Source organism: Cetorhinus maximus, chromosome 2, assembly GCF_964194155.1.
Source record: "Cetorhinus maximus chromosome 2, sCetMax3.hap1.1, whole genome shotgun sequence".
NCBI classification, from domain to species: domain Eukaryota; kingdom Metazoa; phylum Chordata; class Chondrichthyes; order Lamniformes; family Cetorhinidae; genus Cetorhinus; species Cetorhinus maximus.
This window is the reverse complement of record NC_135880.1, coordinates 5,305,524-5,328,493: the sequence shown is the minus strand read 5'-3', so window position 1 is coordinate 5,328,493 and position 22,970 is coordinate 5,305,524. Positions and strand designations below refer to the sequence as shown.

The window sequence follows — 22,970 nt, the reverse complement described above, 5'->3', positions numbered from 1 at the left end:
TTACTTTTCTTGTTCTTCACCGTCCGCCACTCCCCCTGCTGCTTTTCCACTGCTGCCTCCTCCTCCATTGATTCGCTGTCCTGAGGACTGGGAGGTTCAGGGGGTAGTGCTGTTGATTGGCTCTCTGTTGCCTCAATCTCTTTCTCCACCTTGTCTCTCTCTGTGTCCTCCTTTGTCCCGTTGAGCTCCCTGGGGGCCTTGGTGGTTGGAGTGACACGGAACATTTCTTCTGCTTCCCCCTGGTCGGCTTTGGCTGCCTGTGCGTAAGTACGGCAGCGTTTGGGGCAGGTCCTGTAGAGGTGACTTGCCTCGCCACACAGGTTGCAGCACTTGGCCTGTTTGCAGTCTTTTGTCTGGTGCCCTTCCTGTTTGCAGATCTTGCAGAGGGAGGCGCTGCAGTTGGCCGCCACATGACCAGCCTTGCCGCATGAGCGACAATGCTTGGGTTGCCCAACGTAGACCAGGTAGCCACGGTTTCCCCCGATAGCGAAACTGGAAGGAGGGTGGAAAATGGCTCCCTTACCATCGGTCTTTAGCGTGACCTTAAACAGGCGTTTGCCTGTCCAGATCCCCAAGTCGTCTCGAATCTCGGTGCCGCTCCCCACCTTATCGAAGTACCTGGTGAGGAAGGTGACCACGTCGGCGACAGGGACGAAGGGGTTGTACACATGCACCATCACCTCACGTTCCCGTTGCATCGGCAGAGAAAAGTGCGGCTCCGCCGTCAGGATCTTCATCTCCGGCAGGTCTCTCTTCTCCTCGAACACCCTCAGGAGCCGGACGCAGTCTGCCACCCGCACGAAACCTCATCCCGCCCATGATGAGGTTTCACGCTTTTTCTGAAGCCCGCCAGGGCTCCCAGCCTGGCCCACCAACCTTAAAGTTGGACGGGCAGGTCCATTAATGAGGTTAATGACTTTGTCAATAGACTCAATTGGCTATTGACAGGTCGGCGGGTGCACAGCAGATTCGGCTGCGCCCCCGCCGACCTGAACATGGAAATGATGCGGGCTGGCGTCGAGAGTTCTGCCTGACATCATTCCGCATAATGTTACGTGTCGGCGAGTGGGCCCCGCCCCCGCTCTCCAAATGGAAGATCCTGCCCGAAGGAATTTTGGAAGATTATATCTATTATCTCTGCAGCCACTTTTTTTAAGACCCTAGGATGCAGGCCATCTGATCCTGGGGGACTTATCAGCCTTTAGATCCAGTAGTTTGCCCAGTACCTTTTCCCTGGTGATGGTGATTGTTTTAAGTTCCTCCCTTCATTTCACCTTTTGATTTTCAAGTATCTTATTTCCTTGTTCTATATTATCAATTCCCAGGCTCAATCTCTGGAGGACAAACACCTACTTTAGTTACTCTTTTCCTATTTAAATATTTGTAGAAGCCCTGACTATATGTTTTTATATTACTAGCTAGCTTTCTCACATACTTGCTTTCGCCATCTTCATTATTTTTCAGCCATTCTTTGCTGATTCTTAAAATCTGACCAATCTTCTGACCTACAACTAAACTTTGCAGAGTTTTCTCACTTGTGACAACCCTAACCCACCCTCCGACAATGACACCCTAACTGACTCTTCAACGGTAACACCCCTGTAGAACATAGAGGGAGATTTACTCTGTATCTAACCCCGTGCTGTACCTGTCCTGGGAGTGTTTGATGGGGGCAGTGTAGAGGGAGCTTTACTCTGTATCTAACCCCATGCTGTACCTGTCCTGGGAGTGTTTGATGGGGACAGTGTAGAGGGAGCTTTACTCTGTATCTAACCCCGTGCTATACCTGTCCTGGGAGTGTTTGATGGGGACAGTGTAGAGGAAGCTTTACTCTGTATCTAACCCCGTGCTGTACCTGTCCTGGGAGTGTTTGATGGGGACAGTGTATTGGGGGCTTTACTCTGTATCTAACCCCGTTCTGTACCTGCCCTGGGAGTGTTTGATGGGGACAGTGTAGAGGGAGCTTTACTCTGTATCTAACTCCGTTCTGTACCTGTCCTGGGAGTGTTTGATGGGGACGGTGTAGAGGGAGCTTTACTCTGTATCTAACCCCTTGCTGTACCTGTCCTGGGAGTGTTTGATGGGGACAGTGTAGAGGGAGCTTTACTCTGTTTCTAACCCCGTTCTGTACCTGTCCTGGGAGTGTTTGATGGGGACAGTGTAGAGGGGGCTTTACTCTGTATCTAACCCAGCCCCAGTTCGATGCAAAAAATGAACAAGTATTCTTCAATTAAAAATGTTTATTGTCGGTGTGAGTATGGAACAGGAATGCTGCTATTGATAGGTGTGGATCTCTTGATGTTGATTGATGAGATGCCTGAACTGAGCTCACTTTGCAGCTTCCACTCACACAGTGGCCTGAAATTGAAAAGGAAATTGGACATCAATTGGACTTCTGGCAATAGAATAAGTGGGTGATCTGGATTCTGCTGCACATAAGACACCTCTCCCTTTCTTATTTCCATTGAAGTCATGGAGGAAACTGCACAATGAACTCCTCAATCAACATCAGGTAAAGTCAAGAATACTGTTCACCACTAAGTCTCAAATCTTCCTGCAGAGAACTGAAAGAACAGACTGAACTCAGCAGAAATAAAGATTGCAAAATACAAAACAGCTGCCAACTCACTATTACCAGTTTCACAATTTGCAGACTGAGGTTCGAGCCCAGAGAGTGGAATGAGATATAGAGAGAGAGAGAGGGTGAGGGGATGTATGGAAAATATAGATAAGGAGAGGAAGGGTGTGAAGGATAAACGCAGGCAGATTCAAGAGGGAGAGGGAGAAAAGAATAGACAGAGGAGGGAGAAAGAGACAGAGGGTGAAAAAGATATAGAGGAGAGAAAATGAAAGCAGAGATGCAGATCATCATAGGGAAAGTAAAGACAGCTAATAAGTATCAACAACACGCACATCCCGAAACTGAACTATTAACAGGTATAGTTAGACAGAGAGATTGGAGTGGGAAGGGTAGTGGAGGGAAGGGGAGGGAGAGAAAAACAGAGAGCAAGAGAAAACTGAGAGTGGGTGAGAGAGAGAGAGGGAGAGGGGAAAATAGAATCAAGAGATTTTCATTTCTTTATGGGCTGTATTTATGCCCGATGCCAGTGACTGGGGTAGAATTTTCCCTTACGTGGCTGGAGGAGAGGGGTTAGGTGGGGGGTGATTGGCAAGCTAGTGAAAAGCTGGATTCTAACAACATAAAAATAGGAGGAGACCATTCCGCCCCTCGAGCCTCTTCTGGCATTCAATTAGACCATAATTGATCTGTATCTCAGTTCATCAACTTGTTTTGGTTCTGTAACTCTTAATACTCTTGACTCAAAGAAATGTGGTGGTCCCAACATTTTACTAAACAATGATACTAAATCATACCAACTCAACCTAGTGTCAACCCCCAGTAGATATAGTCTTGAAAAGACTGTAATAGATAATCTAAAAAGATGGGGTGATGATGGCCTAGTGATCCACGGGCCCAGGCTAATGCTCTGGGGACATGGGTTCAAATCCGTGGAATTTAAGTTCAATTAATAAATCTGGAAGGTAGGAGAAATAAACACGAGAGGACATGGCTTTAGGGTGAAAGGGGAAAGGTTTAGGGGGAACATTAGGGGGAACTTCTTCACTCAGAGTGGTGAGAGTGTGGAACGAGCTACCATCTGACGTGGTAAATGCGGGCTCACTCTTAAGTTTTAAGAATAAATTAGAGGTACATGGATGGGAGAGGTCTGGAGGGTTATGGACTAGGTGCAGGTCAATGGGACTAGCGGAATAATATTTCGGCACAGACTAGAAGGGCCGAATGGCCTGTTTTCTGTGCTGTAGTGTTCTATGGTTCTATGGTATAGCTAGTCTCAGGAATGGTGACCATGACAACCATCATTGACTGTTGTAAAAACCCATCTAGTTCACTAATGCCCCTTTGGGGATTAGGACCCACATGTGACTCCAGACCTACAGCAATATGGCTGGCTCTTAACTGATCTCTGAAATATTCAGTTCAAGGGCAATTAGGGGCGTGCAATAAATGCTGGCTTCTCCAGCAGCACCCCTACATATCATGACAGAAGACTTGGCTGAATGATCAGCAATTTCTGCACACTCATCTCTCGTTCATCAGGTTGTGAGTTCAGTCCAACTCGGGCGACTTGAGCACAAAATCTATACTGACACTCCAGTGTTAGTACTGAGGGAATTAAACCAAGGTCCTGTCTTCCCTCTCAGGTGGACATAGACGATGGCACTATTTCGAAGAAGAACAGAGGAGTTCTCCTCAGTCTCCTGACTGATATTTATACCTCATCAGACAGCCATCATTATCACATTGCTGTTAGTGGGGGCTCACTATGTTCAAATTTCCTCAGAAATTCCTATATTACAATAGTGACAACATCAGAAGTATGTCATAGGCTGGCAGGTCGTGAGGTCATGAAAGATGCTGTATAAATACAAATCTGCCTTTTTTGATCCCTGGGTCCCTGGCAATGGTCTCCGCTTGTTGCCCTTGGATACACTCACACAGCCACACGGGTTTCTATATCGGAACTTTTTACCTCAGCAGTAGCGGGTGCTCTCGTTCTCCCCCGGGCACGCGGTGCCCCCTCCTTGTGTGCCCAGGCACTGCCGGGTACGGACTTGTTGGCTGTTGGTGCAGTCGGACCACCCAGACCAGCAATTCCATTGCCCATCTGTGTAACCTGCTGCTTACGGAAGAGAAAGGACACGTTTTATTCTCTCTGCACACATCCACTAGCACTTCTTTACCCATATCGGGGGAATATGGGCGACACAAGCGAGGCTGGCATTTTTTTGCCCCGTTGCCAAGGCGTGGTGAGGCTGCCACTTTGGAACGCTGCAGCCATTGCGGTGAAGGTGCTCCCTCACAATGCTGTGTGTGGGGTCTTTCACCAATCCACAGCAAGGAGCGATATTGACCCCTCAACATTCTTGTTCCCTTTTATCCCTCACTTTCTCGTTCCATCTTTTCCCCATTACTCAAGCTCCCTCTCCACCGCCCTCGGCTGTTCCCCTTGTCCCAGTTCTCCACCTCCCCCGTTACTCTGTCCCCGCCTCTTGCTTGGAGTCAGTTCAGCTCCAGGTGTAAATGGCGCTGCCCACTCTGCTGGGTTTGCTGTCATCTTGTTGCAAATGGGGTTTGTTTATATGAAATTCCAGTTTCTCCTCTGTAAGCAGATCCCAATGTAACCAACTCTCTCAGACCCCAGGTCCCTGAAACTTTGGTTGTTTGACTTGATGAGCGTGGGGTGGGGAGGGGCTCCTAAATCTCCTGCCACACCTTCAGCAGGGCTCTGTGGAGAGAATATCATTGACCTGAGACCCTCAGAGACCCGGGTGAACCACTGCCTCCCCACCCCTTCCCCCGATGGTTTTTCAGTAGAGTCAAAGTGCCAACTTACCTTTCCCTTTATATAACGGTTTTGCTGTTTCACAGGCTATACCCTGGAACTTGTTGCTGCACAAACACCGACACTGTCCGTCCAGTTGTAGCACTGTGCCACCGTTCATGCACGGGGCACACTTACACACGCTGTACTCCGCTTCATAGTCAGAGGTGGCCCGAAGCAGATTCTGTCTGATCACCGAGGCATCCCTCATCGTGGCTGGAACTAGACTGTAGATTGGCACCGACTAGCAAAGGTAAAACAGCAGCTTTAGTTACTGACATGAAGGCAGGACGAGACCAGCTGGTCAATCTAACCAGCCCCACACAACAAGGCGGCTGGACCATCATGAGTGCACACTGAATTACCATCCCCTTCTGCATACCGTATTACTTTTTATCTACTTTTCCATTCCACATCTGTCTCCATATCCTCGTAATTGCCCTTATTCAAGTGTGAGACTCTAGTTTCAGGCCCACCTTTCCCATCCCCAAATATTGTGATCATTCTTGCCAGGAATATCCTTTATTGAGAGGTCATTAATTACTTTTTTAATTCTTTCATGGGATGTGGGTGTCACTGGCTAGGACAGCATTTATTGCCCATCCCTAATTGCCCTTGAGAAGGTGGTGGTGAGCTGCCTTCTTGAGCCGCTGCAGTCCATGTGGTGTAGGTACACCCACAGTGCTGTTAGAGAGGGCGATCCAGGACTTTAACACAGTGACAATGAAGGAACGGCAATAGAGTTCCAAGTCAGGATGGTGAGTGGCTTGGAGGGGAACTTGCAGGTGGTGATGTTCCCACGCATCTGCTGCCCTTGTCCTTCTAGATGGTAGAGGCTAGGGTTTGGAAGGTGCTGTTAAAGGAGACTTGGTGAGTTGCTGCAGTACATCTTGTAGATGGTACACACTGTTGCTACCGTGCGTAAATGGCAGAGGGAGTGAATGTTTGTGGATGTGGTGCTAATCGAGTGGGCTGCTTTGTCCTGGATGGTGTCAAGCTTCTCGAATGTTTTTGGAGCTGCACTTATCCAGGCAAGTGGGGAGTATTCCATCGCACTCCTGACTTGTGCCTTGCAGATGGTGGACAGGATTTGGGGAGTCAGGAGGTGAGTTACTCACTGCAGGATTCCTAGCCTCTGACCTGTTCTTGTAGCCACAGTATTTATATGGTTAGTTCAATTCAGTTTATGGTCAATGGTAGCCCTCAGGATGTTGATAGTGGGGGATTCAACGATGGTAATGCCATTGAATGTCAAGTGGAGATAATTGGACTAATTAATTAATTCTGTCGCATTGCACATTACCAGGTATAAAATATTCTCTTCCCTGGTTCGTTCCAGAATGTCCCTCCTCACACCTTACTTTTCCTCCCCCCAACCCTTTCCCCTCACTAACCCCTTCCTCCACTAACCCCTCCCCTTACCCAAAAGGGAATTGGATAACCTGAAGGGATAAAACTTTACAGGGATACAGGGAAAGATCTGGGGGCTGTCGGATGGAGTTTTCGAAGAGCCTGCAATGGCATGATAGGCTGAATGGCCTCCTCCTGTACATATAACTAATTCTATGTTTCTATTGGTGCCCCACTCAGCCTCTGCTGCTGTAGAGTAACTAAACCCAGGTCCTTGAATCTATCCCAGTAACTGAGTTTCTTTAAGCCAGGAATCATTCTCATAGATCTCGTCTGGATCATTTCCAAGGTCACTATATCACCCATGAGGGAGAACCAAAACTGGGGACAGTACAGCAGAAGCAGTCTGACCAGCAACGTATGATCAAATGAGAGTGTAGAAAATTTCCATGCAAGGCCAGCATTTATTTCCCATTCCTAATTGACCCTTGAGAAGGTGTTCGAGAGTTGCTCCATTTTAGCAGAGTCCATGAGAAATGGCAACAGGACCTGTGTCTTAGTGAATGGTATAACTAGGGCTATAGAGTGGGCTTTAAACTAAACGAGGGGGGCGGGGGGATGTTCATGTGAGGGGGGGTTTGTAAAGTTAAAGAGAAAGGACAAGGCAATAATGCAGAGGAGCAATATGGGTAATAATAATCAGAATGTGACAGGAAGGGACAGAGCTTACAGCATAAGAATAGGTCAGAGTAGGGAAAAACCAGTAAAAAGACAGAATTAAAGGCTCTTCCTCTGAATATACACAGCATTTGTAACAAGATGGATGAATTGATACTACAAATAGAATTAAATGAATATTATATGATAGCCATTTCAGAGACACGGAGAAGAATTATCCCCCGTTGGGGGGGAAGTTCAGGAGTGGGCACGGGCAGGTGCGCTTCCGATCAGTGCCCCCAATCGGGGGCGCACCGCCATTTTACACGGGTGGGCCAATTAAGGCCCTCCCAGCTTGATGTCCGCCAGGGAGCGTCCCGTGGTTGGCGGGGGGGGGTTCCCTCAGTCGAGAATGCACTCTTTCGTGCATGTATGCGAAAGAGCGCACTGATCTCCCTGAGGCTAAGTGCTGCCTCAGGGAGGTCGGCTCCAAATGTAGAAATGGTAAAGGTACAAAAGCAAAATTTCCCTGACATGTCCTCTCAAATGACACTGCCACATGAGTTGGGACATGTCCATCAGTTTAAATCAAATATTTATTAAATTTTTAAAAACCCGCCTGTGGATGAGGTTTCATGCTTTTTCTGAAGCCCGCCAGGGCTCCCGGCCTGCCTGACAAACCTAAGGTTGGACGGGAAGGTCCATTAATGAGATTAATGACTTTGTCAATAGACTCAATTGGCCATTGACAGGTCGACGGGCTCACAGCTGATTCAGCTGCGCCCCCACCTACCTGAAAATGGAAATGACGCAGGGTGACATTGGGAGTTCCGCCCGACGTCATCCCGCGTCATTTTATGCGTCGTTGAGCAGGCCCCGCCCCCCGCTCAGTGACCTAAAGATCCTGCCCATGGTTGCCAAGTGACCAGGGCTTGGATCTGAATATTTAAGGTTATTTAACATTTTGGAAGGACAGTAAGAAAGGAAAAGGAGGTACTTTGGCTCTGTTAATAAATGATGAGATCAGTTTAGCAGTGAGAAATGATCTTGGTTCTGGAAATCAAGATGTAAAATTAGTTTGGGTGGAGATAAGAAATAACAAAGGAAAGGAATTACCAAGGGAATAGTTTATAGACCCTCTGACAGCAGCTACATTGCAAGGGAGAATATAAATCAAGAAATAATGGGGGCTTGTAAGAAAGGTACTGCAATAATTATGGGAGATTTTAATCTGCCTATAGATTGAATGAATCACATTGGCAAAGTTAGCCCAGAAAATGCATTCATAGAATGTATTCAGGACAATTTCTTTGAATAATACATTCTGGAAGCAACCAAGAACATTTTAGATAGGGTAATGAGTAATGGGACAGGATCAATAAGTGGCCTCATAGCAAAAGGCCCTCTAGGTAAGAGTAACCATAACACGACAGAATTTCATATTCAATTTGAGGGTGAGAAATGTGGGTCTGAAAGTAGAGCCTTAAACTTAAATAAAGGCAATTACAAGGGTATGAAGGCAGAGTTGGCTAAAGTGAAATGGAAAAATAGTTTAATAGGTAAGACAGTAGTGAAGTAGTGGTAGGCATTTAAGGAAATATTACATAATTTTCAACAAAAATATATTCTATTGAGAAAGAAAGGCTCTACGAGAAGGATGCAGCATCCATGGCGAACCTAGGAAGTTAAAGATGGATTAAATTGAAAGAAAAGATGTACAATGTTGCAAACATTAGTGGTAGTTCAGAAAATTGAGAACATTTTAGAAACTAGCAATGGATGAATAAAATAATAATAAAGAGGGAGAAATTGAAGGATGAGAGAAAACTAGCAAGAAATATAAGACACAGTGAAAGCCTCTACAAGTATATAAAAAGGAAAAGAGTAACTAAGTGAGTGTTGGTCCCTTAAAGGTGAAATTGGGGAACTAATAATGAGAAACAAAGAAATGATAGAGATTTTGAACAGGTATTTTGTATCTAACCTCACAGTAGAAGATTCAAAAAGTTACAGTTCTTTGAGGATGTAACAAGAAGGGTGGGTAAAGGAGAACCAGTAGATGTAGTGTATTTGGATTTCCAAAAGGCATTCGATAAAATGCAATATAAGAGGTCAATGCACAGGGTAAAAACTCATGGTTTTGGGGTGACATATTAGCATGAGCAGGGGATGGACTAACTAACAGGAAACAGAGAGTCAGGATAAATGGGCTATTTTTGCACTAGCAAACTGTAACTAGTGTTACTAGTGTCACAGGGATCACTGTTGGGGCTCAATTATTTACTATCTACAATGATTTGGGTGAAGGAATCGACTGTATTGTAGCCAAATTTGTACATGAATCACAAAAAGTTAGCATGCAGGTACAGCAAATAGTTAGGAAAGCAAATGGGATATTGGCCTTTCTTGCAAGGTTGAGGATGGAGAATAAAAGTAGGGAAGTCTTACTACAACTGTACAGAAATTGGTAAAATAACAACTTGAGTCCTGTGTACAGTTTTGGTCTCCTTACCCAAGAAAGGATATTCTTGCATAGGAAGCAGTTCAGAGAAGGTTCACTAGGCTGATTCCTGGAATGAAGGGGTTGTCTTATGAGGAAAGATTGAGCAGGTTGGGCCTATACTCATTGGAGATGAAAAGAATGGGATGTGATCTTATTGAAATTTAAAATTCTGAGAGGGCTTGACAGGGTGGATGCTGAGAGGATGTTTAGTCTCGTGCAGGAATCTAGAACGAGGGGGCAGAGTTTCAGAATAATGGGTCTCCTATTTAAGACGGAGATGAGGAGAAATCTCTTCCCTCAGAGGTTTGTTAATACTTATAGTTCTCTTCCACAGGGAGCAGAGAGGCGAGGTCATTGAATATATCCAGGGCTGAGTTAGACAGATCTTTGAACAGCAAGGGAATCAATGGTTATGGAGGCAGGCAGGAAAGTGGAGTTTTCTTTTTATCCAATCACGGGATGTGGGTTTTGCTGGCTGGGCCAGCATTTATTGCCCATCCCTAGTTGCCCTTGAGAAGGTGGTGGTGAGCTGCCTTCTTGAACCACTGTAGTTCATGTGGTGTAGGTACACCCATAGTGCTGTTAGGGAGGGAGTTCCAGGATTTTGACCCAGCGACAGTGCAGGAACAGCGATATATTTCCAAGTCATGATGGTGAGTGACTTGGAGGGGAACTTCCAGGTGGTGGTGTTCCCATCTATCTGCTGCCCATGTCCTTCTAGGTGGTAGTCGATGTGGGTTTGGAAGGTGCTGTCGAAGGAGCCTTGGTGAATTCCTGCAGAGCATCTTGTAGATGGTACACACTGCTGCTACTGTGCATCAGTGGTGGAGGGAGTGAATGTTTATGGATGTAGTGCCAATCAAGTGGGCTCCTTTGTCCTGGACGGAGTCCAGCTTCTTGAGTGTTGTGAGAGCTGCACTCATCTAGGCAAGTGGGGAGTATTCCATCACACTCCTGACTTGTGCCTTGTAGAAGGTGGACAGGCTTTGGGGAGTCAGGAGGTGAGTTACTCATTGCATGATTCCTAGCCTCTGACCTGCTCTTGTAGCCACGGTATTTATATAGTTGGCCCAGTTCAGTTTCTGGCCAATGGCAACTCCCAGGAAGTTGATAGTGGGGGTTTCAGTGATGGTAATGCCATTGAACATCAAGGGGCGATGGTTGGATTCTCCCTTGTTGGAGATGGTCATCTGACGTGAATGTCACTTGTCACTTGTCAGCCCAAGCCTGGATATTGTCCAGGTCTTGCTGTATTTCGACATGGACTTCAGTATCTGAGGAGTTGGGAATGGTGCTGAACATTGTGCAATCATCAGCGAACATCCCCACTTCTCACCTTTTGATGGAAGTAAGTTCATTGATGAAGAGCTGAAGATGGTTGGACCTAGGACACTACCCTGAGGAACTCCTGCAGTGATGTCCTGGAGCTGAGATGACTGACCTCCAACAACCACAACCATCTTCCTTTGTGCTAGGTATGACTCCAACCAGCAGAGTTTTCCATCTGATTCCCAATGACTCCAGTTTTGCTAGGGCTCCTTGATACCACACTCGGGCAAATGCTGCCTTGATGTCAAGGGCAGTCACTCTCACCTCACCTTGGGAGCTCAGCTCGTTTGTCTATTTTGTGAACCAAGGCTGGAATGAGGTCAGGAGCCGAGTAGCCCTGGCAGAACCCAAACTGGGCATCATTGAACAGGATTTGCTAAGCAAGTGCCACTTGATAGCACTGTGGATGACCCCTTCCATTACTTTACTGATGATCAAGAGTAGACCGATGAGGTGATAATTGGCTGAGTTGGATTTGTCCTGCTTTTTGCGTACAGGACATACTTGGGCAATTTTCCACATAGCTGGGTAGATGCCAGTGTTGTAGTTGTACTGGAACAGCTTGGCTAGGGGTGCGGCAAGTTCTGGAGCACAAGTCTTCAGTACTATTGCCGGAATATTGTCAGGGTCCATAGCCTTTGCAGTGTCCAGTGCCTTCAGCCGTTTCTTGATATCACGTGGAGTGAATCGAATTGGCTGAAGACTGGCATCTGTGATACTGGGGACCTCCGGAGGCGGCTGAGATGGATCATCCACTTGGCACTTCTGGCTGAAGATTGTTGTGAATGCTTCAGCCTTAACTTTTGCACTAATGAGCTGGGCTCCTCCATCATTGAAGATGGGCTATTTGTGGAGCCTCCTCCTCCAGTGAGTTGTTTAATTGTCCAACACCATTCACGATTGGATGTGGCAGGACTGCGGAACTTAGATCTGATCCATTGGTTGTGGGATCGCTTAGCTCTGTCTATCACTTACTGCTTCTGCTGTTTGGCACGCAAGTCGTCCTGTGTTATAGCTTCATCAGGTTGACACCTCATTTTTTGATATGCCTGATGCTGCTCCTGGCATGCCCTTCTGCACTCTTCATTGAACCAGGGTTGTTCCCCTGGCTTGATGGTACTGGTAGAGTGGGGGATATGCCGGGCCATGAGGTTACAGATTGTGTTCGAGTACAATTCTGCTGCTGCTGATGGCCCACAGCACCTCATGGATGCCTAGCTGTGAGTTGCTAGATCTGATCGAAATCTATCCCATTTAGCACGGTGGTAGTGCCACACAACACAATGGAGGGTATCCTCAATGTGAAGGTGGGACTTAGTCTCCATAATGACTGTGTGGTGGTCACTCCGACCGATACTGTCATGGACAGAAGCATCTGCGGCAGACAGGTCAAAATCAGATGAGTCACAATTTTATTGAATGGTGGAGCAGGCTCAATGGGCAGAATGATCGACTCCTGCTCCTATTTCTTATGATCTTATGATCTTATGGTCTGATTCAGCAACATTCAAGAAGAAAGTTTAAAGAGACCATACATTCCTTTTGAAAGGAGAGTTCAGGTTGTACCTGAAGTTTCAAGCGTTATCAGAAGGAACTGACGGAGTTGATCTGAATTCATATACCAGGAAACATAAGAGAAAAACACTAACACAAAAGCAAAATGCTGAAGATGCTAGAGGTCTGAAATAGAAACACAATATGCTGAGAAAACTTGGCAGGTCAAAACTGAGATTGATAGATTTTTGTTAACCAAAGATATTAATGGACATGGGGCAAAGGTGTGGATATGGAGTTAGGGAGCAGATTAGCCATGATCTCACTGGATGGTGGTTTGAGGGGCTGAATGGCCTCCTCCTGGAGTGTTTGATAGGACGGTGTTTGATGGAACAGTCAAGAGAGAATGGACTCAGCTCCTCACTCCATTGAGCCAATTGAGAAGAAAAGGTGTCCGTGTCTTTGACTGGAGGAAATATCAGGTGCCGTTGTCTTACTGCCGAGAAACCCGTGGAGCTGCCCTCCACACATCCTCCTGATACAGTTTGTCCAATACCACGGGGCCAATGCCTGTGTTCTTACCTGCTGCCTCACTAAGGCAGGTGAGTGTATGAGTGAGCTGGCCCAGTCAGTGTAGACAGAGACATCGAGGGGCTCCTTTCTCTCAGACAGGAGAACGTTGAGCCTGGCGAGGAAGGCTGTGTTCCCGCCATTGACAAACGACAGCACGTCCTTGATGAGCTGATTTTCCGGATTCAGGGCTGAAAAAAGATGACCATTTTAAATCCAGAGAAAGAACTGAAGAGATTTTGTATCTGCTGCACCTCATTAATTATCAACAGGATGAAGAAGCCTGAAAATTGGTGACCCTGTCATGGGACTTAGTAAGTACTCACCTGTCCTATGATCATAGATTTGTGGCCACAGTACCTATAACCAACTGGAGATGCTGCAGCAAGTCACCAAGCATTCATCACCTGGGATCTCTACCACCTAGGACAAGGGCCGCCGATACATGGGAACACCATCACCTCCAGTTTCCCTCCAAATCACACACACTATCTCGACCTGGACATGGCTCACCGTTCCTTCACTGTCGCTGGGTCAAAATCCTAGAAATCCCTCCCTAACAGCACTGTGGGTGTATCCACACCACATGGACCACACTGCTTCAAGATGGCAGCTCACCATCACCTTCTCAAGGGCAATTAGGGATGGGCAATAAATGATTGCCTTCTCAACGAAGCCCACTTCCTGGACAAAGAAATAGACAAGTTGCAAAAAAATGTTTTGGATTGGGGGAGAGTGGATTTTAGTAAAATAAGGCAGGATCTGGCCAAGGTAGACTGGGAACAGATACTTGTGGGGAAATCTACAGAGGAGCAGTGGGGGGTGTTCAAAAAGGAAATGGGGAGGGTACAACATGTTCCCTCTAGGGTGATAGGAAGGAGTAACAAGCCCAGAGAACCATGGATGGCCAGAGATATTCAGGTTACGATGAGAAGGAAAAGAGAGGCTTTTAGCAGGTACAAGGGAAGCAAATCAGCGGAGGCATTAGTGGAGTACAGAAAGTGCAGGGTGGAGCTTAAGAAAGTAATTAGGAGAGCAAAGAGGGGATATGAGAAAGCTCTGGCTGGTAAAAGTAGGGAAAATCCCAAGATATTCTATAAGTATATCAATGGGAAAGGGATAACCAGGGAAAGAGTAGGGCCTATAAGAGACCAAGGGGGCAATGTATGGGTGGAGCCAGAGGACATCGCTAGTGTTGAATGAATACTTCACATCCGTCTTCACCCAAGAGAATGAGGATGAAGGTATCGAACTCAGGGAGAGAGTCTGTGAGGTTCTTAAGCAAATTGATATAGGGAGTGACAAGGTATTGGAGGTGTTGGCAGGCTTAAAAGTGGACAAATCTCCAGGTCCAGATGATTTGTGTCCCAGACTGCTGAGGGAGGCAAGGGAGGAGATCACAGGGGCTCTGACCCAAATTTTTAATTCCTCTCTGGCCACGGGGGAGGTGCCAGAGGACTGGAGAACAGCTAATGTGGTTCCGCTATTTAAGAAGGGTTGTAGAGATAAGCCAGGGAACTGCAGGCCAGTGAGTCTCACGTCAGTGGTAGTGAAACTATTGGAGAAAATTCTGAAGGAGAGTATCTATCTCCACTTGGAGAAGCAAGGTTTGATCAGGGATAGTCAGCATGGCTTTGTCAGAAGGAGGTCATGACTAACAAATTTGATTGAATTTTTTGAGGAAGTGACCAGGTGTGTAGATGACGGTAGTGTAGTTGATGTAGTTTATATGGATTTCAGCAAAGCCATTGACAAGATCCCACATGGGAGACTTATAAAGAAGGCAAATGCTAGGTTTGGAATCCATCCAGGCCATTCAGCTCCTGACTTCATTACAGCCTTGATCCAAACATGGACAAAAGAGCTGAACTCCCCAGGTGAGGTGAGAGTAGCTGACCTTGACATCAAGGCCGCATTTGACCCAGTGTGGCGTCAAGGAATATATGTGCCTCCATATATATTTGTCATTTATATAAACGACGTAGATGACTATGTGGGGGGTAGGATTAATAAGTTTACGGATGACACAAAGATTGGCCGGGTGTTTAACAGTGAGGTTGAGTGTCTTGGGATACAGGAAGATATAGACGGGATGGTCAAGTGGGCAGATAAGTGGCAGATGGAACTTAACCCTGAAAAGTGTGAGGTGATAAACTTTGGAAGGAGTAATTTGACAAGGAAGTATTCAATAAACAGCATGACACTCGGAAGTTCTGAGGAACAAAGGGACCTTGGCGTGTGTGTCCATAGATCTCTGAAGGCGGAGGGACATGTTAGGTGAAAAAGGCATATGGGACACTTGCCTTTATCAATCAAGGCATAGATTACGAGGGAGATTTACTCAGTATCTAACCCCGTGCTGTACCTGTCCTGGGAGTGTTTGATTGGGACAGTGTAGGGGGAGCTTTACTCTGTATCTAACCCCGTGCTGTACCTGTCCTGGGAGTGTTTGATTGGGACAGTGTTGAGGGAGATTTACTCTGTATCTAACCCCGTTCTGTACCTGTCCTGGGAGTTTTTGATTGGGACAGTGTTGAGGGAGCACTACTATGTGGAGATGGTGGCCTAGTGGTATTGTCATTAGACTGGCATTCCAGAGACCCAGAATAATGTTTTGGGGTCCCAGTTTCGAATCCCGCCATGACAGATGGTGGAATTTGAATTCAAAAAAAAAATCTGGAATTAAAAGTCTAATGATGACCATTGTCGATTGTTGTAAAAACCCATCTGGTTCACTAATGCCCTTTGCGGAAGGAAATCTGCCGTCCTTACCTGGTCTGGCCTACATGTGACTCCAGACCCACAGCAATGTGGTTGACTTTTAAACACCCTCCGAACAAGCACAATTAGGGATGGGCAATAAATGCTGGCCCAGCCAGTGACGCCCACATCCTATGAACGAATAGAAAAAACCTCTATCTATCCCCGTGCTGTACCTGTCCTGGGAGTGTTTGATGGGGACGGTGTAGAGGGAGCTTTACTTTGTATCTAACCCAGTGCTGTACCTGTCCTGGGAGTGTTTGATGGCGACAGTGTAGAGGGAGCTTTACTCTGTATCTAACCCCGTGCTGTACCTGTCCTGGGAATGTTTGATGGGGACAGTGTAGAGGGAGCTTTACTCTGTATCTAACCCCATGCTGTACCTGCCCTGGGAGTGTTTGATGGGGACAGTGTAGAGGGAGCTTTACTCTGTATCTAACCCCGTGCTGTACCTGTCCTGGGAATGTTTGATGGGGACAGTGTAGAGGGAGCTTTACTCTGTTTCTAACCCCATGCTGTACCTGCCCTGGGAGTGTTTGATGGGGACAGTGTAGAGGGAGCTTTACTCTGTATCTAACCCCGTGCTGTAACTGCCCTGGGAGTGTTTGATGGGGACAGTGTAGAGGGAGATTTACTCTGTATCTAACCCCGTGCTGTATGTGCCCTGGGAGTGTTTGATGGGTTAGTGTAGAGGGAGCTTTACTCTGTATCTAACCCCGTGCTGTACCTGTCCTGGGAGTGTTTGATGGGGACAGTGTAGGGGGAGCTTTACTCTGTATCTAACCCCGTGCTGTACCTGTCCTGGGAATGTTTGATGGGGACAGTGTAGAGGGAGCTTTACTCTGTATCTAACCCCGTGCCGTATCTGCCCTGAGAGTGTTTGGAACCTGTGCTGTCGACTGTTCAATTCTACGGCACAAACTTGCCTCTTTTCACATGTGTCTTTGTATCTGATGGGTCACCACAGCAGATTGCTTTAAAGCTCCTTTCGCTGACTACTCAATAACCTGACAGGTCTGATCTCAGGGTCAACATCAGCTTTTGTTATCATCAAAAATACGACATTTCCAAATAATCCTGATCCTCATACGTACATGATTGTGCTTTCGTGACCTTCTTACAATTGTCAGCATTGGTAGCCATGCTGATTGTAGAGCTGGTTGAGTTCTTGCCTTTCATGAAGCTTTGGTCGATGTTGAAACTGGCATGAAACCCCAGGCATTTCTTCACCTGTTCATGGGTGATATCTACAAATATAGAACGAGACAGGATATTAAAGTATAAGGTGAACCTTACTGATAGCATAGCTGAATCATACTGACCGGTGCGGTGGGAAATGGTCCAGATAGTCCCAGGCTGCAGTCCTGGCCTGCTCCAATTTAGCTCAGCTTAGATCGCATTGCGCTCCCTGGCTCCATTGGCTCCAGGTCCACTTTCAAATCCCTTCATGCCCTACAACCCTCCAAAATATCTTCTAATTTGGACCTCTTGATCATTCCCAATTTTAAACCCTCCACCATTGACTTCTGTGCCTTCAGTTGCCTGAGCTCTAGGCTCAGCAATTCACTCCCTGAAAGTTTCAGTGCTCCACTACTCCTTTAAGACACTGTTTCAAACCGGCCTGTATGACCAAGCTTTCTGTCATCTATCCTTGTGTGGCTCAGTGTCAAATACTGTTTGTTAACACTGCTATGAAGCACCTTGGGATACTGTCATGACTCACTGGGGATAGTGCGCTGTAATATCCAGCCCCACTGTTCCCCAAGCTGTGACAAATGTGGAAAAAGTTTGACCAAACCACCAGATTGCCCCAATTCTGTTTAATTTGGGTTAACAGAATGCAAGCACCAGGTTTGTAAACTTAATAAGTAAATAACTGTTTATTGAACAAATTCATTAACCAGTGGCAAAAGAAAGAGATATGAACTGCTAATTTCTAACACTATAACTCAAACTCTACCCATACACACACATACAAGACACAAGACACACAAAAAACATGGATTTTAAGGGTGGGATAAAACAGCTCAATAGCACCAATTCTGGAGTACAGGATTCGATGGACTGATTTTGATTGATGCCTTCCAAATTCCTTTCAGTTCTTGTTGATGACATGAGCTAATCTTCTAGCATTTTCAGTATTTAGTTCATTGGTTAAGCACTCGCCTTTCAATGTCTCTAACAGTGATTTTCCCCTTTGCCTCTTGATCGGGGTTTTCAGACAGAGAGAGCAGATTATAGAGACATGAGAAGAAAAAGCCAGCTAGCTATTATTATGGAATTACTGGAATCTTCCACATATAGGAGAAAGAGGTTTTAGGTCTTGTTCCTTTCAGGCTAGGAGCTACTCTGCTCTCACAGAAAACCTGGTCACCTGGTCAGGAGCCAATTAAAATGCTGTTGTCAAATGCCCTTGGCCCAGGACTCCTTTCCAGCACCATCCTGCCTTTCATGTCGCACTCTGTTCCAGGACTGCAACATTGTATAATCTTTCATCCTGTTCCAGTGGATATGCCTTTCAACTTGCAGCCATTGTAATTTTAGTCCCCAGTCCAACATAAAGTAAAAAGATATGTTCCTTACATGCCTCCACCCTTAAAACAGATGAAATGCCATTTCAAAAATGTGTTTCATCACAAGGTATATGCCACATTGTCAACAAAACATGAGACTTACTCTCATTCATCCTTCCTCCCCCTTATACAATCTTATACAATCTTCAGCATTTCTTATCCCTTTAACTTATGTTAGCATTTTACACCTGGGACAATGCATCTGCGATCACATTATCGTTACCGGCAATGTGAACAATCTTTACATTGAATGGTTGAAACAATAGACACCATCTAAACAATATCACATTTTGAGAACTTTCCAATGAACGCCAGCGGATTCTGGTGAATGTAGATTAGTGTTTCTTTGTTATCATGTCGGACGTAAACTTCAAAGTGTTGAAGAGTCAACAATGATGTTTTTCTACTATGGAGTACTTCCTAAATAACCTTATTAGATCTTTCCTTGTTCCTTCCTCTAAATACGAGAACACACTGTCTAACTGTCTCAGTATTGTTGTATTTGCTAGTCGAATTGTAGGAGATTTGCTCTGTGAACTGTCTACTTCTCCCTCTACCTTACTTTTACTGTCTCTGTCATCCTCCACTATTCCTACCACCTGGCACACTTGCTCTGTCTTATCATCTTCTCTGCGATGCTATTGCTTTAACATGTTTATGTGACGTAATCATTTCCTCTTCCGACACTCAGCAGTATCTATCAGATAAGTCACTTTACTAACTCCTCTAACTATCTTGTAGGGGCCACTGAATTTCGCTTTCAGGGGTTCACCCTGCAAAGCTAATAATGCCAATGCTATGTCTCCAGCTTGGAATGTTCTAGTCATAGCATGTTTGTCTGCCCAATCTTTCATTTTGGTTTGGGAAATTTTTAAGTGCTCTCGTGCTACTTTACATGCCCCTGAGTCTTTCTAGAAACATGGACACATAATCCAACATGGAGGATTCATCTTTCTGCTTTTGGAACTTTTCCTGAATCACTTTTAATGTACCTCTTATTTCATGACCATAGATCAACTCAAATGAACTAAATTCAGTAGATTCATTCGGAGAATCTCTGGTGGCAAATAATAAGAAATCAAATCCTTTGTCCCAATCCTTTGGGTATTCATGGCAATAGGCCTTAATCATGGTTTTGAGAATCTGATGGTATCTCTCTAAAGCTCCCTGTGTCTGTGGGTGATAGGTGGTAGACTTTAGTTGTTTGACACCCAAATTTCTGATTATGTCCTGGGAAATTTTAGACATGCAGTTAGAACATTTGTCAGATTGTATTTCAATTGGTAGGCCATAATGAGTGAAAAACTGAGTTAACTTTTCCACTACCACCTCAGCTGTAAATGTCCTTAAAGGAATACCTTCTGGAAATCAGGTTGTCATATCCATGATTGTAAGGATATACTGACGTCCTGCTTTTGTTTTGGGTAATGACCCTAAGCAATCTATTAATACCTGACTGAATGGTTCTTTAAAAACTGGTATGGGTATTAAAGGTGCTGGTTTGGTTACATGTTGAGGTTTACCTACTACCTGATATGTATGACATGTTTTACAAAATTGCACTTCGTCCTTATGAAGAATTGGCCAGGTAAAATGTCTGTTTATTGATGGTTGGGTTTCCTGTATTCCTACATGCCCTGCCACAGTGATTTAATGTGCTACTTGCAATATCTCCTAACGATATTTGGGCGGTACCACCATCTGATGAACAACCATCCATTCCTCATCCACAGGTCTGTGAGGGTGTCTCCACTTCCTCATCAGAACTCCTTCAGCCTCAGCTTCAGTGTGAGCTGACTGTGCTGACTTGTTTAACTCTGGATCTGCTTTCTGAGCCTCAATTAATGAAGACCTGCCAAACACTTCCTTTGAGTTATCCTCATCCTTAAAGAAAGTTTTGGCAATTCTAACATCTGCTCGTGGTATTGCTTTGACCCCTAGCGATGGACTTTGTTTATCCATTGCTCTGGTCACCACACACAATGGAAAAATACCAGCGACTTGTTCTTGTATCTGTTACGTCTCTTTAGCCTTTCTCAGGCTTTCTGTAATTATGGGCGAAGTTATAATCTTCCCTCCTGTCAAATCATTCCCAAAAAATCAACTACATCCACAGGTAATTTCTTAACAACTCCTACAACCACCGAACCAGACAACAAATCACACTCCAGTTGCACTTGGTACAATGGAACTGGGATATACTCTCCACTTACCCTGTTTACCAATACTTTAGCTTTCATTGAACTCCCTGGAGGGAAAACTAGGTCCTTCTCCAGCAAAAGGGTGGGAGTTGCCCCTGTGTCCCTTAATTTGGTTATGGGTTTAGCTGCATCATTTGATAAAAAGGGATTATCTTTCCTCTAGACAAAAAACTCTTTATATCTCTCATATACCATATTCACTTCACCTGCAGTGTTTACCTCCAGACCCTTATTTATAGTTAAAGCTACAATTTGATCTGCGGCATTTTCTTTTTGAGTTCCCTTTTTGGACTCACTCATACGAACTCCAATAAATCCCATGGGCTTCCCTCGCATTCAACCCCTTGGTCTTCAATATGGGTTCTTATTACAGAAGGCAGGGAGTTTTTAAATTCTTCCAAGAGAATAGTCTTTCTGAGAACTTCATAGGTAGTTTCAAATTCTAATGTTCGCATTGACCTGTGAAAACTATTTTGCTTAATCCTTTCAAATTCAATGTAAGTTTGCCCAGGCTGTTTCCTTAAATTTTGAAACTTTTGTCTGTATGCTTCAGGGACCAACTAATATACACTCAAAAAGGCATTTTTCACCACATCATAATCCCTAGAAACCTCCTCTGACAGTGAAGCATACATTTCCTGTGCTCTACCCATCAATTTGCTCTGCACGGACTATGTCCAGTTTTCCTTTGGCCAGTTCACCTGTTTAGCTATCTTCTCAGAGGAAATAAAGAATGATTCAACATTCCTTTCCTCAAACTTCAGAAGAGCCTTCACAAATTTAAACATCTCCCCACTGGGTTCTGATCTGGAAATAAGTCCTTACCTCACCTACTGGTGTCTCTTTTTAACTGCCAGCATTCTAAACTGGAATTCTCTGTCTCTCTCTCTTTTTCTCTTTCCTCCTTTTCTAACCTCACCATTTCTAATTCCCTTTCTTGTTTTCTTTCTCACGGCTGCCTTTCTGCCTATCCTCTTTGAAATGCTCTTTCTTTTTTCACTGCAATTCCATCTTTTTCATTTGCAACTGGATTTGAGCGCATTCCAATGAACCACCCTTTGGAGAACTCAGTCTCTCGGGTATTCCCTCCAATTTCAAATGTTGTACTACCTTTTCAATTATCTCTGCCTTCCTAGCTTTGGCAGGCAATCATACTCTTAATTTATTCGCCAATTCGATTAAACCTGGCTTTTGGGATCCCTTGTAAAATTGTCAGGAACATCTCTTCCACCTGCAGGAAAACCTTAGCAGTTTCCAGTGCCATCTTATTTTTGACACTACAAACCTGATGTTTCCTTTTAGCTTTTATTACTTACTAACTCTACACCCAAATCACCGTCGTCTTTTGTTCCAAAATATCCCAGACCCAAGCTCCAAAACTTTGTCAGGGCTCGCTGGGGATAGTGCGCTATAATATCAAGCTCCGCTGTTCCCTGAGCCGTGATAAATGTGAAAAGTTTGATCAAACCACCAGATTGCCCCAATTCTACTTAACAGTTTAATTTAGGTTAACAGAATATGAGCACCAGGTTTCTAAACTTAATAAGTAAATAACTGTTTATTGAACAAACTGTCATTAACTAGTGACAAAAAAGAAAGAAATATGAACTGCTAATTTCTAACACTATAAGTTAAACTCTACCCGCTTCTTAAATCCCTATACACACACATACAAGACACATAAGACACACAAAACATGGATTTTAAGGGTGGGATAAAAAAGTTCAATAGCACCAATTCCGGAGTACAGGATTCGATGGGTTGATTTTGATCAATGTTTTCCAAATTCCCTTCAGCACTTGCCTTTCAATGTCTCTAACAGTGATTTTACTCTTTGCCTCTTGACAGAGGCCTTCAGAGAGAAAGCAGATTATAGAGATATGAGGAGAAAAAAAACAGCTAGTTATTATTGTGGAATTACTGGAATCTTCCACACACAAGAAAAAGAGGTTTTAGGCCTTGTTCCTTTCAGGCTAGGAGCTATTGTGCTCTGCTCTCTCACAAAACCTGGTCATCTGTTCAGGAGCCAATTAAAATGCTGCTTCCTTAGTCCAGGGCTCCTTCCCAGTACCATCCTGTCTTTCATGGCACACACTGTTCCAGGACTGCAACATTGTATATATTTCTC

General features: G+C 45.1%; 1 protein-coding gene across 1 annotated transcript in view; it reads right to left on the bottom strand.

The window, feature by feature from the left end:
• Nucleotides 1–2,222: 2,222 nt before the first annotated feature.
• Nucleotides 2,223–22,970, bottom strand: part of c9 (complement component 9) — a 38,677-nt gene continuing 17,929 nt past the window's right edge. The window contains exons 8-12 of the mRNA XM_078560447.1: nucleotides 17,163–17,315; nucleotides 13,321–13,499; nucleotides 5,418–5,649; nucleotides 4,554–4,700; nucleotides 2,223–2,358 (exon numbers count right to left, since the gene is read on the bottom strand). Coding sequence (XP_078416573.1) covers nucleotides 4,555–4,700; nucleotides 5,418–5,649; nucleotides 13,321–13,499; nucleotides 17,163–17,315 — 710 coding nt within the window. The 3' untranslated portion in view covers nucleotides 2,223–2,358; nucleotide 4,554. The remainder of the gene's footprint in view (nucleotides 2,359–4,553; nucleotides 4,701–5,417; nucleotides 5,650–13,320; nucleotides 13,500–17,162; nucleotides 17,316–22,970) is intronic.